The sequence below is a fragment of the Phaeoacremonium minimum genome, assembly GCF_000392275.1.
Source record: "Phaeoacremonium minimum UCRPA7 unplaced genomic scaffold PA7_03_scaffold_139, whole genome shotgun sequence".
In the NCBI taxonomy this organism is placed as follows: domain Eukaryota; kingdom Fungi; phylum Ascomycota; class Sordariomycetes; order Togniniales; family Togniniaceae; genus Phaeoacremonium; species Phaeoacremonium minimum.
Window position 1 is genome coordinate 103,117 of NW_006921046.1, and position 20,767 is coordinate 123,883.

General features: G+C 51.9%; 9 protein-coding genes across 9 annotated transcripts; 4 read left to right on the forward strand and 5 right to left on the reverse strand.

The window, feature by feature from the left end:
* Positions 1–2,358: 2,358 nt before the first annotated feature.
* Positions 2,359–3,072, reverse strand: UCRPA7_1893 (putative glutathione s-transferase protein; the record flags this gene model as incomplete). Its single annotated transcript, XM_007914472.1, has 1 exon — positions 2,359–3,072. The coding sequence occupies one exon, from the start codon at positions 3,070–3,072 to the stop codon at positions 2,359–2,361; it is 714 nt and encodes a 237-aa protein (XP_007912663.1).
* A 394-nt stretch (positions 3,073–3,466) lies between these two features.
* UCRPA7_1894 (putative tryptophanyl-trna synthetase protein) lies at positions 3,467–5,066 on the reverse strand (the record flags this gene model as incomplete). Its single annotated transcript, XM_007914473.1, has 3 exons — positions 3,467–3,752; positions 3,854–4,123; positions 4,177–5,066. 3 exons carry the CDS (start codon positions 5,064–5,066, stop codon positions 3,467–3,469), a joined length of 1,446 nt encoding a protein of 481 aa, XP_007912664.1.
* A 1,055-nt stretch (positions 5,067–6,121) lies between these two features.
* Positions 6,122–7,471, forward strand: UCRPA7_1895 (putative peptide chain release factor 1 protein; the record flags this gene model as incomplete). Its single annotated transcript, XM_007914474.1, has 2 exons — positions 6,122–6,149; positions 6,273–7,471. 2 exons carry the CDS (start codon positions 6,122–6,124, stop codon positions 7,469–7,471), a joined length of 1,227 nt encoding a protein of 408 aa, XP_007912665.1.
* Positions 7,472–9,433: 1,962 nt separating this feature from the next.
* On the forward strand, positions 9,434–11,584 carry UCRPA7_1896 (putative serine-type carboxypeptidase protein; the record flags this gene model as incomplete). Its single annotated transcript, XM_007914475.1, has 7 exons — positions 9,434–9,641; positions 9,704–9,879; positions 9,935–9,978; positions 10,031–10,261; positions 10,310–10,464; positions 10,527–10,802; positions 10,854–11,584. The coding sequence occupies 7 exons, from the start codon at positions 9,434–9,436 to the stop codon at positions 11,582–11,584; spliced, it is 1,821 nt and encodes a 606-aa protein (XP_007912666.1).
* Positions 11,585–12,023: 439 nt separating this feature from the next.
* Positions 12,024–12,755, reverse strand: UCRPA7_1897 (putative msf1 domain-containing protein; the record flags this gene model as incomplete). Its single annotated transcript, XM_007914476.1, has 1 exon — positions 12,024–12,755. The coding sequence occupies one exon, from the start codon at positions 12,753–12,755 to the stop codon at positions 12,024–12,026; it is 732 nt and encodes a 243-aa protein (XP_007912667.1).
* Positions 12,756–14,269: 1,514 nt separating this feature from the next.
* Positions 14,270–16,231, forward strand: UCRPA7_1898 (putative retinoblastoma-binding protein; the record flags this gene model as incomplete). Its single annotated transcript, XM_007914477.1, has 3 exons — positions 14,270–14,441; positions 14,496–14,781; positions 14,836–16,231. The coding sequence occupies 3 exons, from the start codon at positions 14,270–14,272 to the stop codon at positions 16,229–16,231; spliced, it is 1,854 nt and encodes a 617-aa protein (XP_007912668.1).
* Positions 16,232–16,833: 602 nt separating this feature from the next.
* UCRPA7_1899 (putative arsenical pump-driving atpase protein) lies at positions 16,834–17,927 on the reverse strand (the record flags this gene model as incomplete). The annotated part of the gene is made up of 2 exons (XM_007914478.1): positions 16,834–17,466; positions 17,535–17,927. The coding sequence occupies 2 exons, from the start codon at positions 17,925–17,927 to the stop codon at positions 16,834–16,836; spliced, it is 1,026 nt and encodes a 341-aa protein (XP_007912669.1).
* A 1,085-nt stretch (positions 17,928–19,012) lies between these two features.
* UCRPA7_1900 (putative hydroxyisourate hydrolase protein) lies at positions 19,013–19,438 on the forward strand (the record flags this gene model as incomplete). The annotated part of the gene is made up of 1 exon (XM_007914479.1): positions 19,013–19,438. One exon carries the CDS (start codon positions 19,013–19,015, stop codon positions 19,436–19,438), a length of 426 nt encoding a protein of 141 aa, XP_007912670.1.
* A 502-nt stretch (positions 19,439–19,940) lies between these two features.
* On the reverse strand, positions 19,941–20,455 carry UCRPA7_1901 (hypothetical protein; the record flags this gene model as incomplete). Its single annotated transcript, XM_007914480.1, has 2 exons — positions 19,941–20,344; positions 20,407–20,455. 2 exons carry the CDS (start codon positions 20,453–20,455, stop codon positions 19,941–19,943), a joined length of 453 nt encoding a protein of 150 aa, XP_007912671.1.
* Between the last annotated feature and the right edge of the window lie 312 nt (positions 20,456–20,767).

The window sequence follows — 20,767 nt, forward strand, 5'->3', positions numbered from 1 at the left end:
AAATATTTTTTTCCTAGCGGAGACGCCAGGTTCTTCAAAGTCACAGAATGTGCTTGATGCTTCAAAAAGTGGTGGACGCATTTAAGATTTCGCAGAGGGCGGCCCCTCAACATACTTTCTTACCCATGTTTCCTGAGTAGAGAACCAGATGGGTCTGTTCACTTAGTAACTCTGCTCGCATAGAATGTGAAATCTTTTTTCAGTCTCGTGAGTTTTAGGTCAAGAAGAAAGATCCATACCACTGCAACTAACTATGACAGCTGCGGATAGACCCATCCCAGACATCGGATCATCTCGCAGAGTCCCTGCTCATTCTCCCATCATGACAGGTATTGCGCGTCATTTCCACGTCGTCTCAAAGCTGCAATATTGCGCCGGGTTTTCCCTTCAAGATTATGATCAGCTGCTCTTTCACTTGCTGTGGAGGGTTTCGAAGCGTACTTTGCGCTCGATCTCAGCAATAAGACATCCTGCTGGATCTGTCCCAAGCTGGTCCTGGGCTAGTATGTCAATGCACGAAGGGGACTACATCATACCGAAAAGAGAATTTCGCACTGATGCCAGCATCTTCAAGCCACATCCAGAGTGCCGCATTGCACATTTATTCTGGGATGATGGACCCGGCCGAGATGTGTTCAGTGCAAGCAAGGGGTGCCTCATCATTCGTGGGCCACTGGTGCTCGGCACCATTGTCGCCGCTTCCTGGATGTCATCAAGAGAGCGAGATCGAGACGGCGGTGCATATTTCATGCCCGCTAATTTCCCCAATCTCGATCAATTGTCATTCAGACCGTCTTTTGCGCTGATACCTGAGCTGGAAAGTGCGAATGTTGGATAGACTGTGATACGTGGTATCAAGAACTTGGGGAGGACGTGTGCATCGAGGCTTGTTTTCTCCAATTATACGACGTGTCCCACGAAGGAGCTGATGTGGGCAAGAGGATGGGCATAGTACTAAGACGTTCTCGGGCCAACCCTGATGCCATGGAGCGGATAGATTATTATGAATGCACCAAACAGTATCAGCTATTTGATCAAGCCCAGACTCGAGAAGTTGATATCATCTAAAATACCCACACAATTATTCTGAAGTGCATTCTACTCTAGTTTAAATAAGCTTTATACCTCGCTAACGAACCCGAGTTCTACATCGTGCTTAGAATTAATCCAACAAGTTTATACATATGAAGTAGTGGTGCGTAGGGTTGAGACCAGTCAGTGAGTTTGACGCTTGGCGCATGGTGGCTTTCACCAAAGCCGTGTAAAGTGAGGCACGGGCCGGACTTAGGCATCCTTCATGTTGCGTATTTACGGTACATTACAAATAAATGTTTCTGAAACACGTTTTCTCAGTTAAATCTAACTGCAAAAGGAGAATTCTGAGTTAAAACACTCAAACCTCTCTTTATTGACGGGTTCTAACGATACAAAGGCGGTTTTAATTTAGCTTGTCAGCAACTGGCTCAATTGCCTAGGTAATCACCGTCTCCCACGACCCCCTTTTTTTTGGTCTGCCAGTCTTCATCGTGCATCAAGGTCATCATGCCTGTCACAGAAATCGCACTCTTGAGGCTCAAAGAGCCCGTTATATCGGAGCAGTTCAGAGCGGTATTTTCAGAGGCGCTTCAGAAGCAGTATGAGTGGTACTGTGCTCACAGCCCTGCCCACCGTCAGCTCTGTGAGAATGTGGATGGCGAAGAGGCGCTTGCTGATCCTCAGGAACGTGCTCAGGCGGCTTTGAAGAGAGACTTCCAAGCCCGCGCTGTTCATTACTGGCAGTGTGTCGAAGATCCGCATGTGACGTGCATTGTGACGAACTGGACAACTGCAGAGGAGCACTACGAGTGGATCGCAAGCGATGACAACAAGTCAGTCATGGGCAAAATGATAGAGTTCTTCGTTGAGCCACCTCTAGGCGTTGAACTTTTCCATGTTGACCCAGCGTTACTACCGAGTGTGGCAACTTTTCCGGCAGAGGAAATCAGAGAAAGCTCAACAGTCTTGACGCGATGGGTCGTGCCAGGTGACAAGAGAAAAGAGGTCGAAGAAGTTGTTGCAGGTATATCACTTCCGGGTGGCAGTGGGTGGAGGATCGAGAAATCTGATCCTGATACGGAGGAACTGGTCATATTGTCGACAAAGCAGACCGCAGAGCTCTCTCCACCCTCACAATTGGACGGCGTTGTCAAGAGTGTCAAGATCGTGACTTTCGACAGGGTGGTGTAGAAAGACCGAGATCATACTTTCAAAGTCGATTAACATTTCAATACTTCGTCTTATAACTGAAGTCATCTTGAGCAATTCCCCATCACCAACCATGCGCAAAATCCATGAATCCATCATGATATGTTGGGTTCGTCATGCCTTTTTTCGGTAATCAGCCAGCAGCTTCCTGCCTCCCATCAGAGCCTCCTCATCGTGTCCCGGATCCCGCCATGTCTCTTGGGTGCCCGCCTCAATCCATTCCCTTGATGCAGGCATCTCCAGTAACTTCTTCGCATAGGTCATCGATAATTCACTAAGGTTCACTCCATAGGTCTGCAGACGGGTTGCAACAGGCGCAAAGAATGCATCTGCAGCCGAGAACTTGTCGCCAGCAAGCCACGGTCCACCGAACTTGGTGAGGCCCTCGGTCCACAGCGCATCCAGCCTCTCGAGATCTCTCTTTAGCGCCTTGCTCGGCTCGCCCAGCTCAACACGGATGCCAACATTCATTCCCATCTCGTTGCGAATGGCATTGAAGCCGGAATGCATCTCGGCAGCGGCGCATCGGGCAAATGAACGGCTCACCACCTCGGTTGGCCAGATGCCCTTCTCTGGTTCTCGTTCAGCGAGATACTCGATGATTGCAAGGCTGTCCCAGACAGCGAGCCCCTTCTTCCCGACGCTTGAATCGTGCAAGCAAGGCACCTTGCCGCTGGGGGAGAAATCGCTGAATGCCTCTTGCACTTCGGTCTGTTCGAACATGTAGACCTTCTCCTCAAATGGGATGTCAAAGGCTCGCATTAGGACCCATGGTCGCATGGACCATGATGAGTAGTTCTTGTTTGCGACGAATAGGGTGTAGCCCATCTTCTCAATATGAAAACGCGGACGATCGTTGTGTTGAATGACCCCAAGGAGCCAATGAGGTGTTGTACTTGAAGAGACGGTGAATATGGGCTGCCAGGCGATTCAGAGTTGCTAGGCATGAGTCACGAGCAAGTTATTTTATACTGAGGGTCCCACGCACGCCTTTTACTCGACCATATCACCTTGCAGACAAGAGGGCGTTATCGTGCATGCACCAAGAACGAGCTGAAAGCCTAGATAACGTAGCGCATTGCATTACACATAGCATCATGTTGATATTAGAAGTCCGTGCTGAGTATTGTTCTATCTCTTGGCCCAGTGGAGATCGCTCGTCATGTCCAGCAGTGGCCTGTCGAGACAGAACATTCTCCTCCAGAGCTATCTTCACTAAGTTCTATTGCTTGGCAGCAGCCGCAGCCGCAGCCTCTTCCTTCTCCTTGGCCTTTTGAGCCTTTTTGGCCTCAATTTGCTTTTGCTTCTCAATCTTCTTGAGCTGGTTCTTCGTCAACTTGCCCTCTCCTTCAGGGGCTGCCTCTGAGCCCTCGGGTTTGGATTCTACGACAGGAACTACTATTGGGGCGCGAGGGTTGCCCTTGTACTCTAGTTTGCGCCTCTCCATGAAATGATCAACAGTCTCGTCCGTCACCTTAGATCTCCTGTCTTGGAAACCTTGCACATACCTGAGATGAAGTTAGTCTGTGCATTCGAAGAAACAGCAAGTGAGAGAGAAAAAGAAATCCAGGACTGAGGAGAGACGGTCCGCTCACAAGGGCTGACTTACTCTTGAAGGTACTTTATGCAGATGCCCTTGATCTCCCCAGTAAGCATTCTCCCTGCCTTGTACTCCACGCGAATGCGCTCAAGCTCCTCATCGTCATCCATGAAGAAGTTCAGATATTGGTAGGCCACATCAACATCAGGATTGCCACCTAGCTCTCGGTGTAACTCGACCGTCTCTTGGCCGCCACTGAAGGCGTACTTGTTGATCTTGTCCTTGACCTGTTTCTGGGTATCCTTCATGAAGATAGCTGACGTCTCGATGCTGGCGGACCTAGAACACAATTAATACAATAAACTCACAGATACAGCCTGATCACCACTTACATCTTGCTACCTGGTCCTTGTAGAGCGTCTAGGAATCTTGCATGAATCAATGACGGTTTCGCAAAGTGCAATCTTGCCGCCACATCTCTCGTCATTCGGAAGTAAGGATCCTGATCTATGGCACATGGAATTAGGCATGAGATTTTTTGCGTCCTCTTCGAGTCGGTGCCGAATATGTGAGGGAAGCTATTTGCGAAGGAGGTCGCGCCTTGTACTGCGCCAAAGAAAAATTTGCCGACGTTTGAGGAGTCGTCAAAGCCGAAAATGGCTCTGGCTTGGTTGAGGGTAATGAACTTGGCTACTCTAGTTACATTCTCGTAGAAGGCGCCGCCCATGTACTCGTAGTCGGAGAAGATGAAAGTCTTCTTGGGATCGAATCCGATCGATATGATATCCTTCGCATTATTGCGCGAATAGCCCTTTACTTCTTCTACCGTCCGCTTCTCGCTGAAAAGGAATTTCTCGTCATCCGTCAACATGATGATCAGGGGCACATCGAAAACATCTTGTAGCCATTTCGTGAACTCGAAGGGGACCGTATGTCCAATGTGCATGCTGTCCGAACTCGGGCCACGTCCGGTGTAGAGATAGAACGGCTCTCCCTTCTCGTACTTGTCTAGGATCAGGTTAAGGTCTCGGTGCGAGAAGACAATGCCTCTGCGCATGAACCGGTGAGGTCGCTGGCCCGTGACCTTCTCGAAACGCTCCAGCAGCTCCTTGTCAATAGCCCTGGTGCCAAACTCCTCCACTAGCTTCAGGTAGTCAATGGCTTTAACGGTGCCATCTGCGTTCACCTCGCCCTGGACGTTCCAGGGATCGACCGACTGCTTCGTTGTCGAGGCGGGAAGAGGTGACTCAGACAGAGCCTCAGCGTTATTGGGGACTGTCATCCTGCTGAGAGCTCGTCACGTTTTGTCTAAGCAATCGAATCGCTACTTCGAAGGTAGTGCACAAGAATGCGGTCTCCTCGAGGAAAATCTGAGCTGCAATCGCAGAGTTTGGTATGTTTGCAGTCGTGGTGTCGCTGAGAATTGGTGAAAGTTTGGAGGGGTAAAATCAATTGACGCGGGGCATAACTTTTTGAATCTCACCTACGGTTGGCGATAAGGCGAATTGGGCCAAAATCATTTTTTTCGATTATATTTACCCTACTACCTCATGGTATACTCACTTTTTCCTCATCTTTTCATTAAATCCTTATCATAACCTTATCAAAATTCAATTAATCAAATTATTTAACTAACTCTATAGCACCTACAGCACCTACAGCACCTACAGCACCTACAGTAGCTACCTAAAGTGTTGCACTATATAACCCTAACCCTAACCCTACGTTATAGTGGTAAGAGCCCTATAACTACAGTGGTAAGAGCCTTATAGATATTGTAGATAGGTAGGTACTGTAGGTACTGTAGGTAGGTAGGTGCTGTATGTAGGTAGGTGCTGTAGGTAGGTAGGTGCTGTAGGTACTGTAGGTAGTGTATTAACCTCATATTTTCTTCATTGAAATGTGGGGTGAATCTAACAAAAATCTGAGAAAAAAAGGATTTTGGCCCAATTCGCCTTACCGCCAACCATATCACCTAGAGGTTGTTAGAGTGAGTCAATCTCCAGGTCTTTATCACCTTGGCCAGATTTCTCTAGACAAGCTCCTTTGCCAGTCAACCTAATTTTTACAAGCCAGGCTCAAAAAGACACTATTTGTATTATATTACGAGGTTCTCCCAATTTGTCTCTGTTTGACACTCGATCCTTTTCAGTCAACGGAAGGCACCTCTGTAGCATTGACCGTGTGCATCACGTGTAGAAGCTAAGAGCACCCCGGGGGTCCTAGCTTGGGAAGCTTCTGTCGGCAGGCATTAGCTTAAGAATTATTCTCGCGAACTTGATCACCCGAAATGTTCTGATATAAGTCGACGCACCCTCCTAACTGGTGCGATTGCCGATGTATGAATATGTTGGCTGCGCCATGGGTGTGTAGACGCTGTCTGGGATCATTCCCCCGGTCCTTAGGGAACCAATTCCTCAGGAGAGCCAGCACAGGTTTGTCTCGCTGGACTCAGAGCTCTCGCGACACTCGCTAACCTCGCACGTAGACTCGAATGGAGCGTTGCCTCCTGTCCTCCTCGCCCGGGCGCGCAAGCTCGCGGCCGAGCACCAACAGTTGAGCGCCGCCCTAGCGACGGATTTCGACACTACCACCGCGAAGCGCGCCGGAGAGATCTCAGGTGTCGCCTTGGCACTCCGAGAATGGGAGACCGCGAAAGCGTCCATCTCCGAGCTCACGGGGCTGCTCCAGTCCAGCGACGAGGAAATGCGTCAGCTTGCTGAAGACGAGCTCGAATCTACGAATACACAGCTCGCGACTCTGGGACACAATCTCCGTGTATCCCTTACGCCGAAGCATGGTTTTGCGGCGATGCCCTGCTTGCTAGAAGTTCGACCTGGGCCCGGCGGCCTTGAGGGCCGATTCTTCGCGGACACGCTCGTCAAGATGTATCAACAATATTGCTCGCGGAAGGGCTACCGGGCGCGACTTGTGAAATACGAGGTGTCGGATAGCGCGGGAGACGCTAGCGGCTCGGATGGTGAAAGCCCGCTACAAGAAGCCGTGCTTGAGGTTCAGGACACCGGCGCATACGATATATTCAGAGGAGAGGCTGGTATGCACAGGGTTCAAAGGATCCCTTCAACGGAGAAGAGTGGGCGGACACATACCAGCGCGGTTGCGGTATGGGTTCTACCGTCGTTTCCCGAGAATGAAAGTGAAGAGAGCGCAGACTTTAGCGATCCGGAGAGCGATTTCTACATCAACCCGCAGGACGTGCGCACAGAGACCATGAAGGCACGGGGAGCGGGTGGCCAGCACGTCAACAAGACGGAGTCAGCTATTCGCCTCACACATATACCCTCTGGGACGGTTGTCAGCATGCAAGACTCACGGTCGCAGCACCGCAATCGAGAGTGGGCATGGAGGTTGCTGCGGTCAAGAGTTGCTCAGCAGCGCAAAGAAGCAAGGGAGGAACTGGCACACAATCTGAGGAACAGCGTGCTTTCAAAGAGCCAGGTCACGCGAGGAGACAAGATCCGGACCTACAATTACAGCCAGGACAGATGTACTGATCATCGGAGTGGTTTGAACGTGCACAATCTGCCGAATGTTCTTGTTGGGGGAGAAAAGCTTGATGAAATCATCGACAGTGTAAAGGACTGGCTTGCTGAGGAAGATATCCAAGCTGTGATTGCAGAAGAGGAAGCCGCTGCGATCGAGGACGAGAAGAAGGGGAAGAAGTAATCAGATCGTGTAGACACCCCGTTGCGGTCCTTATGTATATTATACTGTACAATTGTAAATCTACGACGGACTCTAGGAAAGTAACTGTAGAATAGCAACATAGACAAGCGATGAATATGACGAACGCCCTTCTAGTAAAAGAGTATATTTACCGACAAAATAGATCAAGCCTTCCGGTCAGGTAGGGACGCTTGTTTAAGTTGAGGCTAGGTATATACTTTCTGAGCCATACTCTTCCAAAGAGATGAGCGTAAGCGTGATGTTTATGGAGACCTTGAAGACTCCTGACCCTAGATTTGAAGTGAAATGCTCGTAATCATGAACTGTTTGTGTACGTAATTGCAGTTGAAACGGTAATCTTAAACATCATAATGCTGAATGGGCGGCAAAACAGGTACAATACGACGCCTACGGCCGTTCAGCTGCATCGGGCAGGTCGATCGATCTTCGGCAAGGTGCAGCCAATCCGCCAGCAACGATAGGCCACCATTCAGATCGGGCGGCGGCGTCGTGCAGCAATTGCGGGGGGCTTTCAGCCACCAGATAACGTTAAAGTCTGACTAACGGGCGCTAGAATGTCGCATTTGCTTCTTCTGAAGAACCTCCAGCGCCTCATCCACAGGATCAGTCCACCGCAACTGCCTCCCTGTAGGCTCACCGTAAAACGCGAGAGCGAAGCGGCACGACCTTGACAGCTTGAGAAATGCGAAGCCGCCAACGATTTCTTGCAGGAGTTGTGGCTTGAAAGACGCCTGACGAGCTATTTCTCAGAGGATGTAACTCGGACGTGATGGCATTTCATCCACCCAGTTGGGCCGCTGTCTCCCGTGAAGTGACGCGTGGATCCGATCCGATGTCCAACTCATCGCATCGAATCACTGTTTGAGACAGACGGGAAGCCAGCACCGGCAGGAAATCCGCCACGTGCTCCTCGTGCCATTGCAGATCAACCTTGATCATTTCTTCATTTTTGTTACACCCGGATATCCAAGTCCTAATTGATCTGAGTGCTTCTCTCATGCCGGTTTCCGGTTTCATTTTCGACGTGGGCAATTAAATGAAAACACCAAGTCAGCCTCGGAGTAGGTGGTGATACCGCAGAGCATTTCACAAGGCATCCTGTGTGCATGTAGAATCCTACCTACGTAGTGTGGGCGAGACGCCTCTGATGGGTACGACTGTGCCACACGTCAAGGAATCAGACGGTTCAAAGATTCGACCGAGGCTTGATGGAATCATGGGCCGCATCCTCTAATCCCACGTCGTTGGTTGTCCACTTTCTCCCTCACTAACTCTGGCATACCCATCCCATCTTCAGCCACCCCAAATGGACCTCCCAAGACCGGACAAGCTTCTTCCAAGCTTCACCGGCGAGACCGGCTCCTGTCGCCTCCAGAGCCGCGGCGACCTGTTGTTCTTGGCCAAGTCCCGGCGGCTGCATGACCCACATGAGGCCAGTCAGGCTGCTCGAGGACTCAACACGGTCGACGGCACTCACACCTCACCCCGCATGAATTGCTGATCTTCGCAATATCAGTCCCCAGGCGACACTGGGTGATCCTGGATAATGACCTGACGGGAGCTGGTCCCCTCGCCTAATGGTCCTGCAACCATGCCCATGCAGGGGTTTCTGGTCTGGTAGCGGGTTCCTGTAAAGAGTCCCACCACCCTGTTGCCTGGGAATTGCACCAACCAGTTCGTACGCACAGAAGTAGGAAGCAGGTAGGGCAATTGGTAGCTTTCCGCGCCACTTTGTTGTCTCTTTCTTATCTTGGCCTGGCCGAGCGTGCGGAGTCCGATGATGTCGATGGGTAGGCATGGGCAACGTGTGGGATCACAGCATACGTCCCTTATATACGAGCTTGCCCAGCTCCACCTCCCTCAGATCAGAGCTCCGTTGAAGCTGTCACGCTGGTTTGCGCACCTCAATTCAATTCAATTGAAGCTACCTAAGCTGTCAATATGCGGTGGCAACAGCTTCTATCCTCGTCCGTTCTTGCTGCTACGGCTGTCTCGGCTCATCGTAGTCCGCGCCATGTCGGGACCTTTGTAGACAAGCTCGAGCGAGCTCAGAGAAGCTACCCCGGCCTCGAAACTCGTTCGTTCGGGTTCAACGAGTTCGTCGAGCGTGCCGATAGCGACCCGTTGTTCTTGAACAAGAACACGACCAGTTCGTGACACCCCGCTGCCAGCCTAGTCATCCAAGAAATTCTGACCACCATCTGCCTGTAGAGTTTTCTGTCAATGGTACTGGGATTCCTGAAGTAGACTTCGACATTGGCGAAAGTTACGCCGGCCAGTTGCCAATCACAGATGATCCGGATGGAAAGGACAAGCTCTTCTTCTGGTTCTTCCCCTCAACCAACCCTTCGGCTGAGAAGGAGATTCTCATCTGGCTCAATGGAGGTGTAAGCTAAACACGAAAGAATTATTCCGTCTTAACAGACGACTGACAACACTTAGCCTGGGTGCTCTTCTTTTGAAGGCCTCTTGCAAGAGAACGGCCCGTGAGTTGCAAATTCGCTCATAACTCTGAGCTCCTATAGCTAACAATAATAGGTTCTTGTGGCAATACGGCACATACAAGCCTTATTCGAACCCCTGGAGCTGGAATAAGCTGACCAATGTGGTCTATATCGAACAGCCTGTGGGCACCGGTTTCTCTGAGGGCACTGTGACGGCAACCAGCGAGGAGGATATCGCGTCGCAGTTCATGGGCTTCTGGAAGAACTTTGTCGACACATTCGGAATGCAGGGCTACACCGTGTACATTGCAGGAGAGTCTTATGCGTATGTAATGTTCATTTCCCGTGGTTGCACGCTGCTAACTTTGAACAGAGGCGCTTACTGCCCGTATATCGCCAACGGCTTCCTTGATGCGAACGACACGACTTATTTCAATATGTCGGGTGTGCTAATTTACGACCCGGTGATCACTTATGATCCAATTCAGGAGCAAATCGTGACTCTGCCATTCGTTGATTATTTCAAGGGTGAGTCGGGCTCAGACAGTGTAATGATGCCAGAAGGGGAGCTCTGACATTGACTTATCCAGGCCTCTTCCCCTTTAACGACACTTTCTGGACCGATCTCCGTGATCGCGACCAGTCCTGCGGATACACGGACTATGTCAACAAGTACTTGGTGTATCCTCCTGCTGGACCTCAACCTCCCCCGGATCAGCTACCCGGATTAGACAGCAATGGAACCAGCCGGCCAGAATGTGACAATATATACTGGGATGCATTCGAGGCGGCTCTCCTTATAAATCCTTGCTTCGATATTTATCAGGTTGCCACAACCTGTCCCATGCTGTGGGATGTGCTCGGCTGTAAGTCAGAACGAACACAATTCTCTAGGTTGCATGCTAACATATACACAGTCCCTGGCTCACAGACATATCTTCCACAAGGCGCCAGCATCTACTTCGACCGCGAGGATGTCAAGAAAGCCATCAACGCGCCCAATATCACCTGGGAGGAATGCTCCTCCGATGATGTCTTTGTGGACGGCACCGATACCTCCCCGCCGTCTGGCATCACAGTCCTCCCCAGCGTCATTGAGCGCACGAACAATGTAATCATTGGCCATGGCGCTCTAGACATGATCTTGATTGCCAACGGTACTCTCCTTGGCATCCAGAACATGACATGGGGCGGCAAGATGGGCTTCCAAAGCGCTCCTACCGAACCCTTCTACGTACCTTATCACGACGACTTCCAGCTCGAGACCATCGCCGGCGCCGGCGTCTTTGGAACCGTCCACACGGAGCGCGGCCTCACCTACGTCGCAGTCGACCTGTCGGGTCACATGGTTCCGCAGTACGCCCCCAGCGCCGCGTACCGACACCTCGAGTTCCTGCTCGGCCGCGTCTCCAGCATGAGCGGGACGGATGCGTTCACCACCAATACCAATTTCACGCAGCCCGAAGGCGACTTGGGCAACGGGACCGCACCGCAGGGTTGGGCTAGCGCTGCCACCAATGGCTCGTCCGGCGGGTCTTGCTCTGGCGGCTCGTCCAACTCCACCGATACCAATGCAGGGTCTTTTCTAGCTCCGTCTGCTCTGGTCGCGGTGCTGCCCGTAGCACTGATGGCAGTGATCGGTTTCTAGGCATAAGGGGGGTGCTGAGTGATCAAAAAGTAGATAGTGATGAGCATGATACCAATTGACAAAACTTATACCTAATCACAGACACCTATGACAGTTGACGGCCAAATGATGGTTTTATACTTGTGTTCATTTCAATGACATCCTGATTGCTACCTATCGTGATGCATGTTTGCACCTTCGTACTCGTTGTACAGAGAGGAGAAGAAACGCCGTGGTCCATATCCCTTTTCGTTATCCACCGCGAAGTACCATAAACCAAAAGACACCAATCACCCGGGTGTCAAACGCCTTGCTAGGGGGTGGGTTTAACGAAGGGTAGTGTACAACATGCGTGTAGACCGTTACCCCGGTCTCACGGAGCTTTAACCCAAGAAAAGTTGGAAGCCAACGCTATGAAATCAGAAGTCGTATGAGTCGGAGACGCGGAGGAGTATCGTCGTTATGCGCCATCCGCGGTGCCGTCCCTGGCCCGCCGTGTCAGCTCGAGCAAGTCCATGACACCGCTCTTACGCAAGCGCTCGAGGACTACCCGCATGCCTTCGCGGCTCTTCCCCAGTTGATCCTGCGTTTTCGAGGATGCGATTGTCTCAATGCTCCTCTGGATGCCTTTGGTGCCCCAGCCGCCCATCCACGCCTTCGCGATCCAGCCCTCCTTGCCGCCATCCTCGTGGTGGCCGACTTGGTGCCCGATGCGCTCTCGTAGCTTCTCTCCTAGCCTAGAACGGAATACAACTGTCGTTGCAACGTCTGTGTTGGCAGAGGATGGCGACTGTGCGACAGGGGAGGAAGTTGGGGAGGTATAGAGTTGCTTTTCCACCACAGACAGGACGCCCACGAAGTTGAGGTTCCGACTCTCCGTCTGCATCCATCCCTCCTTCATATCGACTACACTGGTCTCCAAGATGTATGATGCCTTGTCTCCGCCGCCTCCGGTGATGCTTGTGGGGAGAAGCTTTACCACGGCCGCTGGCATACGGGACTTCTTAAGGTGGATCCTAGTCGTGTGTAACCTTCCAGTATCCGGGTCCAGATGACTGGATATAGTATCTGTGCTGAGGACATGGGCGGCAAAGGGATTGATCTGGGGAGAGCAGTAACGGAGGAAGTAGGCGAGCGTCACTGTCGGGAAGGGGTGGGCGTAGGTATGGTTGGTCGTATGTTCGAGGACCATTGTGGTGAGGTATCGGAAACAGCTCAGTTATGTCCAGTCGAATTCAGCTGCCCTGATGGAAGTGCTTTAGAATAAGGCTTTCGGAGTTGACGACGCCGTTCAATGTGTAAGGCAAGGCTAGGTCTTGAGGTATCGTTGGGTTGTTCAGGTCAGTTCGGAGATACAGGAAAGCTTTGCTAGCGCAAGGTGATGCGAAGCTGTTCCTCGGAGTAATTGGGCTACTCCATTCGGAATTGTCTTGAAAGTGTGAAGAAGAGTTTCAAAGATAAGTACACTGAGTATATGATAACTTGTGAGAAATAAGAACAGGAAGGTTTGAGAGAATGGTGGTGGTGTCGTCAAGAAGTCGACATGAGGCAGGAGGGGCGGATTTCACGGACAATCTACTGGAGGACGGCGACACGATGAATGGCCAGGCTCGAAGGAATCGAACGAGTAGAGCTGCCGATCAGTCAAAATGGACGAATTGTCAGCCGAGAAAGTCGTGCGGAGATGTCAGAGAAGAGCCTAATTGGTTGAATATGTATGACATTGAGATACTTCTGTAGCCGTTGATCCTGTAGCATATTTGAGGTCTCTTCCTAATACCCCAAGGTTCCCATGTGACCTGCCTTTCGGGACTTCGCCTCCTGAATTTGCTCAACGTGGATCACATGACCTGTTGTCCGAAACGAGACTAGCGGTGTCTGACTCCTCTTCCTTCTTGCTCATCCCCCCGACACCTTCCAGTGGCTCCCATCTAAGATTCGTCACCTTTGTTCTCCCTCTTTCTACGGTCGCAGAGGTCAACCTAATCTCTTTCAAAACCGCGCCGCCACTCCCTTTCTCCATCACCATCACCATCTCCCCATCAAAGTGACGACGCTCCCTTTATTCTCTCATCGACTTGTTGTTTTGTGCCGTATTTTTGTCTGCGTCGCTCTATTTAACACAGCTGAGCCCTCGTCCTGAGGCAGAGGCGCCAGACGAACCCGACGTCGGAAATCTACAGCAAGCTTGACCCCATCCATCTCCATCGCCCGGATCTTGACCCGTGCATCAACTGTTTCGCGTGACGTTGCCTTACTCTGCTAGAGAAGTCTACGGTTGCAGGCAATAGAAGGTTGTCTAGACATCCGCTGGGATTGTTGCGAGGGTCGACCTGGGGGAGAAGATTTTCTTTGCGATACAGCCATTCTGTGAATAGGTGGCCAGCTGGGACTTTGTACTTTTCTTCCTACCTTATTCTCTTGCTGGGCCCCGTTCGAGAGCTATTGTTCTTTCGAGTACAATCAGAAATTGATGTCTCCTTTCCCTCTTGCAACTTGAATCAACCAGAGAAATACATTGCAGAAAAACAGTACACAGAAGAACTTCCCCTCGCGTGTGTGCGAAAAAATCATCCAAGAAGCGTCATATCGCCAGTCTAACTTCGCAGTACTGCAATCGCCCCGTTCCCTTGAGATCCATTGTCGTGGGATCCTGCTGAACGTCCAAACCAAAGAATATCACACCTCACGTAACTACTAGTCAATATGACGTCCTCAGTCTTCTTCAAGTTCAAGTCACAAAAGGAGCCGACCAGAGTCGAGTTCGATGGTACTGGCATCTCTGTCTTCGAGCTCAAGCGCGACATCATCATCAAGAGCGGCTTGGGCGACGGAACTGACTTTGACCTTGCCATTTACACCGAAGATGGAAGTGAAGGTAAGTTAGACTTTGCTAAATTGGCAAAGGTAGTAGATGCTGACAGCAATGTAGAATACGACGATGATACTACCATTATACCTCGATCTACGACGGTCATCGCACGCCGGTTACCGCCCATGAAGGCAGGCGCTGGTCGAGCCGCGCGATATGTGTCTGGCAAGATGCCGGTCAATGCGAAGAACTCCTCTCGCAGAGAACAACAAATCAAGGCAGCAGCAAAATCCGCGTCGAATGCAATTGCCCAAATGAACAGCGCCATGACGGAAGAGGAAAAGATGAATGCTATGTTTGCAGCACAAACAGAGCAGTGGAGTGCGCAACAAGAAGAGATGTCTCAGTAAGCAGCACAGATCGCCCCTTTAGAACTTCCTATTTGCTAACTATGTTACAGCCAAACACCAGTCTTCAAGCCAGGCGCCAAAAAGCCCGTGAATGTTCCTGACCATGAGCCCCCTCAAGGCTATATCTGCTATCGTTGTGGGGAGAAAGGCCACTGGATCCAACAGTGTCCTACCAATGATAACCCAGAGTTTGACAACAAACCACGTGTAAAGAGGACAACAGGTATTCCTAAATCGTTCCTGAAGACCGTGGATAAAGCGACGGTATTAGCCCAGAATGGGGCCGAAGATGATTCTAAGACTCCGTCTGGGATCATGGTGAATGCAGATGGAGATTTCGTGATTGCGGAGCCTGACAGGGCTGCGTGGGAACAGTTCCAGGCCAAGACCAAGTCGTCTGCTGCTGCGCAGAAAGTTGCTGCGCAGGATGAGAAGGAGCTGCAGGACAGAGGCTTGCTGTGCCCCATCGACAAGAAAATGTTTATAGACCCAATGAAGACACCTTGTTGTGCGAAGACGTATTGCAATGACTGCATCACCAATGCTCTCATTGAGGGCGACCTCGTCTGCCCCGGATGCCAGACGGAGGGCGTATTAATTGACGACCTCAAGTCAGATGAGGAAGCAACTGTCAAGATCGAGGCGTATCTTAAGGAGAAGACTACAGTCAAAGCCAAAGAAGAGCCGAAGAGCCCCGCTGCGGCAAACAGCCCTACCGAAGTCAAGTCACCAGCTCCGGAAGAGGTGAAGACAACAACAGAGACTGAGTCTGAGCAGGTGCCAGACCACCCAACCAAATCAAAGTCCCCAACACCACCAACAAGTGTCAAGTCACCCTCGGAGACACCACAAAAGTCTCCTCCACCCACATCAAAGGAATCTACACCTACTGTCAATGGCGAGCAACAGAATTCAAAGAAGCGACCAGCAGAGGATGTTGCGGAGAATCCGAAGATCCCTAAGGCTCCCAAAGCTATGCAAAAGGCTCAAGAAGCCCAGCAAACTTCCATGATGAACATGATGAATGGCATGCCCAACATGCCAAACATGCCGGGTATGCCAAATATGCCAAACATGATGATGCCTTTTGGCGGCATGCCGAACATGATGAATCCAATGATGATGGGGATGCCAAACATGAATATGAACAACATGAACATGGGCATGATGAACCCCATGATGATGGGCATGCCCCCATTCAACAACATGAATGGCTTCCAGGGGATGAACGGCAATGCAGGATGGGGCATGAATGGCATGAACGGTGGTGGAATGAACGGCAACATGAACGCTGGCATAGCTAATGGGTTCAATCCGCAAAGGCCTCCCAACTTCGCTGGGCAGCCTGTGGGCGAGGACGATGCCTACTTCCGAAAGCCAGTCAACCCACACCGTCATCAGAACCGGCAGCGTAGAGTCCGACCCAGTGACTACAGGGAGCTTTGATAAGCTCTGCTCTGATGGTCTTTCTCGCCACATCTAACGCACCCACCGTTACGTGTACATACGACTTTCATTATCTTCAGTTGGCCGCGAGGATTCAGCGGCCTGGTCTTGTTGGAGTAGGCGTCACAATTCTGGCACTCCTGGAAGGAGTAGCCAACAGGCATGCATCGATTGCATTCACGGAGTTCTGGATTTACTTCCGCATCAAAGGGGGGAGAAGATTGGCGTAATGTACAATATACCACAGAAGGAAACACTACTCTTTGGCACAAGAGTAGATGATCATTGCTCCAAAGGAGTCAGATTAGTCAGAAAGTATGAGAAATGAAATCATTGAAAAAATCATAGGTTTTGGTATCGATTGCAGGTGACATGAATCTATGTAGTTTGTTCAGGTGTATGAGAAGCTCACGTAGAGCACCCTCTACTCCTGGTATGTATACCCAATAAGATAGACCTACAGCCAAACAAGAACCGATCCTTGCCATGCTGTTCGCCTTCGCCTCTGCCTTCCCTGATGCTCCGCCTGATCACTAATTCATCACATAGGAAAAGACCATGCGGGCGCCAAGCTCCCATGTCATCCATCTATACCATACCATTCATTGCGGCGGGACAAATGGGTTCACTAGCATCTCGCTAAACTTCTCCAGCTTCTCCTTCCCACGCACCTCCTCGACGAGCAGGGGCATCTTGACGACGTTGAACTCGTCGTACAGCTCCTCGATCTGGTCGAGGTACTTCTTCTGCATCTTGCGGCGAGCGTTGCACTGCTCGCACTCGCTGCCGGGCTTGGGGAACAGCAGCTGGTTGACGACGATGGAGTGGGTGTCGATGCCGTAGCTGGCCAGCTCCTGGATCATGCGCTCCGTCTCGTACAGCGACAGGAACTCGGGGATGCAGACGCACACAAAGGTCGTCAGGTTCTCGTCCTTGAACTGCGTGTTGACCTCGCCGATCGTCTGCCGCAGCGACTCGAGCTTCTCCATCATCTCGTTGAGGTTCTGCCCGTTGGGCAGGGCGCCGTTGGACCCCAGGAAGCCGTTGAGCAGGGGCCCGTACTGGCTGGAGAGCTGGGAGACCTTGGCGAGAGCCTTCTCGAGCACCGAGGGGAACTGCAGGAAGCGGAGTGTGTGACCGGTCGGCGCGGTGTCGAAGATGATCGTCTCGTAGGATAGGGACTTGACTTGCTTGAGGACCTCGGCGAAGGACATGGCCTCGTCAATACCCGGGATCTGTATACAGGTTCCTGTTAGCGAATGATCTCACGGCAAAGTCGGTGACCAGGCAGGGGATCTCTTACAGCAAAGGCAAGATCCTGCATCATGCCTCCCATACCACCCATTCCCGCGGCGTCAGCACCGTCTTCGCCCTGTCCTGCCAGCAGGTCCTGAATGCTACCATTCGGGTCGATCTCCATGGCGCTCAGATTCGAGAAGCCCTCCACTAGACGCGCCTCCTTGCCGAACTTTTGGGAGAAGGCATCTGACAGGTTGTGCGCCGGGTCTGTTGAGATGAGCAGGACGCTGCGCCGGACCTTGGCCAGCTGGATGGCGAGGGAGCACGAGGTGGTCGTCTTGCCAACACCACCCTTTCCTCCGACGAAGATCCACCGCAGAGAGCGCTGGTCGAGGATCGACTGGAGGGTCGGCTCCAGGGCATCGTCGTCGACGTTGATGAGCGCCGCCGAGGACATTGTGGCTGCGGTGTGAGATTACTCGCGGAGCGCTGAAGAAAGACCTTGTCTGAGGGGTAGGACGTCGAAGCGGCTGCTGAAGGCGAGATCTTCCGAACACTGGCTTGTTCTAACACGAGAGGTAATATCAAGAGTCGTTGAGTCCCTACTTGAATTTCACAGCTCCAAGAAGGCGAAAGACGGCGTTCGCCCGATCTGGAAACCTTTCGAAGCTCAAAGTCGCCGGCGGCGGGCAACGTCACTGCAGCATGGTGGGGTCACTGTCTCGCCCCGCGCCAAGCATTCTATTCTTCTAGACTACACGTGGTGAACATTACTCAGGGCCAACAAAGTTGCTGGGCTGTTGTACACTAAAATGTCATGTGTATGGCGATAATTACCTGAATCCTGAACTGACTTTCCTAAAATTGGTTGAAACACAGAGTTTATCAAGCCTTGGTGGTTAACCCCCCTATGCAGTCAGGAGTAACAAAAGTGCAACGACTGTATGTGAGCTGAATAGCTGTTCAATTGCAGTTGACCTATGATTCCAGGCCTCTATATAGCCACCATACGTCAAAGCAGACGCTACATCATCTTGAGCCTGATATTTGTGCCATAACCATAATTGATGCTCAGAGTCCTCCAGGGCTTTTTGGCTGTCGACATCTAGGACTTTAAGCTCAAGACCTGGCGCAGGGCCTGGCCGCTCCAGCCAGCGGGGTCCTCCTGGGTCGTGGCGGCGGCACCCGGCCTATAAAGCAGCTCCGGGCGCGGAGGCTGTGCTGACCTGGCGCCGCCCAAGCACCATTGAAGGAAAGGAAATCAGAAAACACTTCTTCCGGTGACATTTCAGCTTCAGCCTCAGCTTCCAGTGTCTGAAACTCTTCAAATTTGGTTTTCTCGATATCCTCAGACCGGTGTCGTGAACCAGCCAGAAGCGCACCCCTCCATCGAACAGGGGCTCAGCTCACCACCATCGTCATAAGGGTCTTTGTAGATCTCCCCCCGCAGAACCGCTTCTCTTCTCTCCATAAGGCATATCCAAGGCCCAACCACCATTCGCTGCCCACAAATTGCACACATACAAGACTGGATAGGACACGATGGCCGCCACCCGCGACAAGGACTCCATCACCTGCCACATCCTCGACACGTCGGTGGGGAAGCCGGCGCGCGGCGTGCGGGTGCGGCTGCAGCTGACGGCGGGCAACAGCAGCCACGGGACGTCGGGGGCCACGGTCGAGTTCGAGTCGCAGACGGACGACGACGGCCGCGTCAAGTCGTGGCTGCCGTACAGCTCGCCGGCCAGCTCGGGCGAGGTGCCCGTGTACACGCTCGACGACGTCCTCGGCGACATCAAGGGCCTCAGCCGCTGGACGCTGCGCTTCGACACCGCCGCCTACTTTGGCGGCGAGGACCGCACCTTCTTCCCCGAGGTCACCGTCGTCTTCGCCGTGCAGGAGGGCGAGCACTACCACGTCCCGCTGCTGCTGGCGCCGTACAGCTACTCGACGTACCGCGGCAGCTGAGCAAACGGATGTTGAAGTATGGGCACATCGAAATGGGATGATCGAGCTATGTCACGCATGGTGAAGGAGAGATAGGGATCAGGCACGCCTTGGTCGGCGGCTCGCTGGGGGTTAGGTGTTTACAATTTTTGCATTAGAAGAAGGCTACGGATATAGCGAGCGTTCTAAGTAGGGTTTCTAGGTGTGAAGGACTGTCAGTCCCGTCCGGCGAGACCAGCCAGATCCCCAAAGTCAAGATCCGGTTATTTTTTCCTCAAGACCCAAACCCCCATATTGACTCTCAAAGGAGTCTGTTTCGTTTCATCGTGAAAGTTTGTACAGCAGCAAAAAGCCAGGCGCACCCCCCAAGACTCCATGCTGATTAATAATTTTTGACAAAATGAAATTCCTCCGGTAGCAGTGTTGCCGTGTTGTAATAACTCCTCAAATTCAACACCTATCATGGGTGTGCTTTATGCAAGCGGTTGCGGTTCCGTGTCTCGACAGGCGTACTATCGCCATCCTATTTGTGATGGTGGAAACCAAACTTGCCCAGGAGACTGTGCCGTCGCTTGTGCGTGTGCTCGGTAGATACGCGTAGCTGTGCGGGATCCCTGGACTCGTCGTTGGAGGTTGATGGCCGTTCCATGCTATCACCGCCGTCCGAGGTTGAAGGCCGACCTAGAGGCTCAAATCTCTTGCCGCTGGGGATTGTGGGCGAGTCCAGGTCACTGTCGATCACGGGATCGCTGTACATCTGCTCCATCTCCTTGGTGATGAGGCCGTGGCTGATGGTGCGCTTGTTCCTAGAAGACAAGAACGACCTCCGCTGACGGCTGAGAACGCGGGTGATGGAGATGTCGTCCGCTGAGATGGACGCATTTGGCGACAAATCAGCATCGGGATGTGGGAGTGTTGTATTTCGGTCTGAAGACAGGGATTAGCATGGGCCGCGTGTAAGTCAAAGACTTCGTGATATGAAAACTTACTGCCACAGAAAGGCTCAGGGAAGCCCGTGTCCCTGCTTGTTGGCCGCATCTTGGAGGGGCTCAGAGGAGGATTTGGCGCAAGAGAACCCATTGTGTCGATACTGGACCAGCTCGAGTCTCTAGTCCTTCGTGGTCTGCGCATGGTGACTATTTAGCTGGGATCGTCGACTTATATGATGGAATTATTCCCGAGGACTCGGGGAGTGGCTAAGAAACCCAAGAGCTTGGCTCGCTGGGTCTAGGGTGGGCTCTGGGGCGCAAATCGGCAAAGACGGAACTGGAAATGAGAAGACAATGGGAAATTGAAGACGCCAAGATCCGAGATATGTGTGCAATGACTTAAAAGACACCCCCCCCCCCG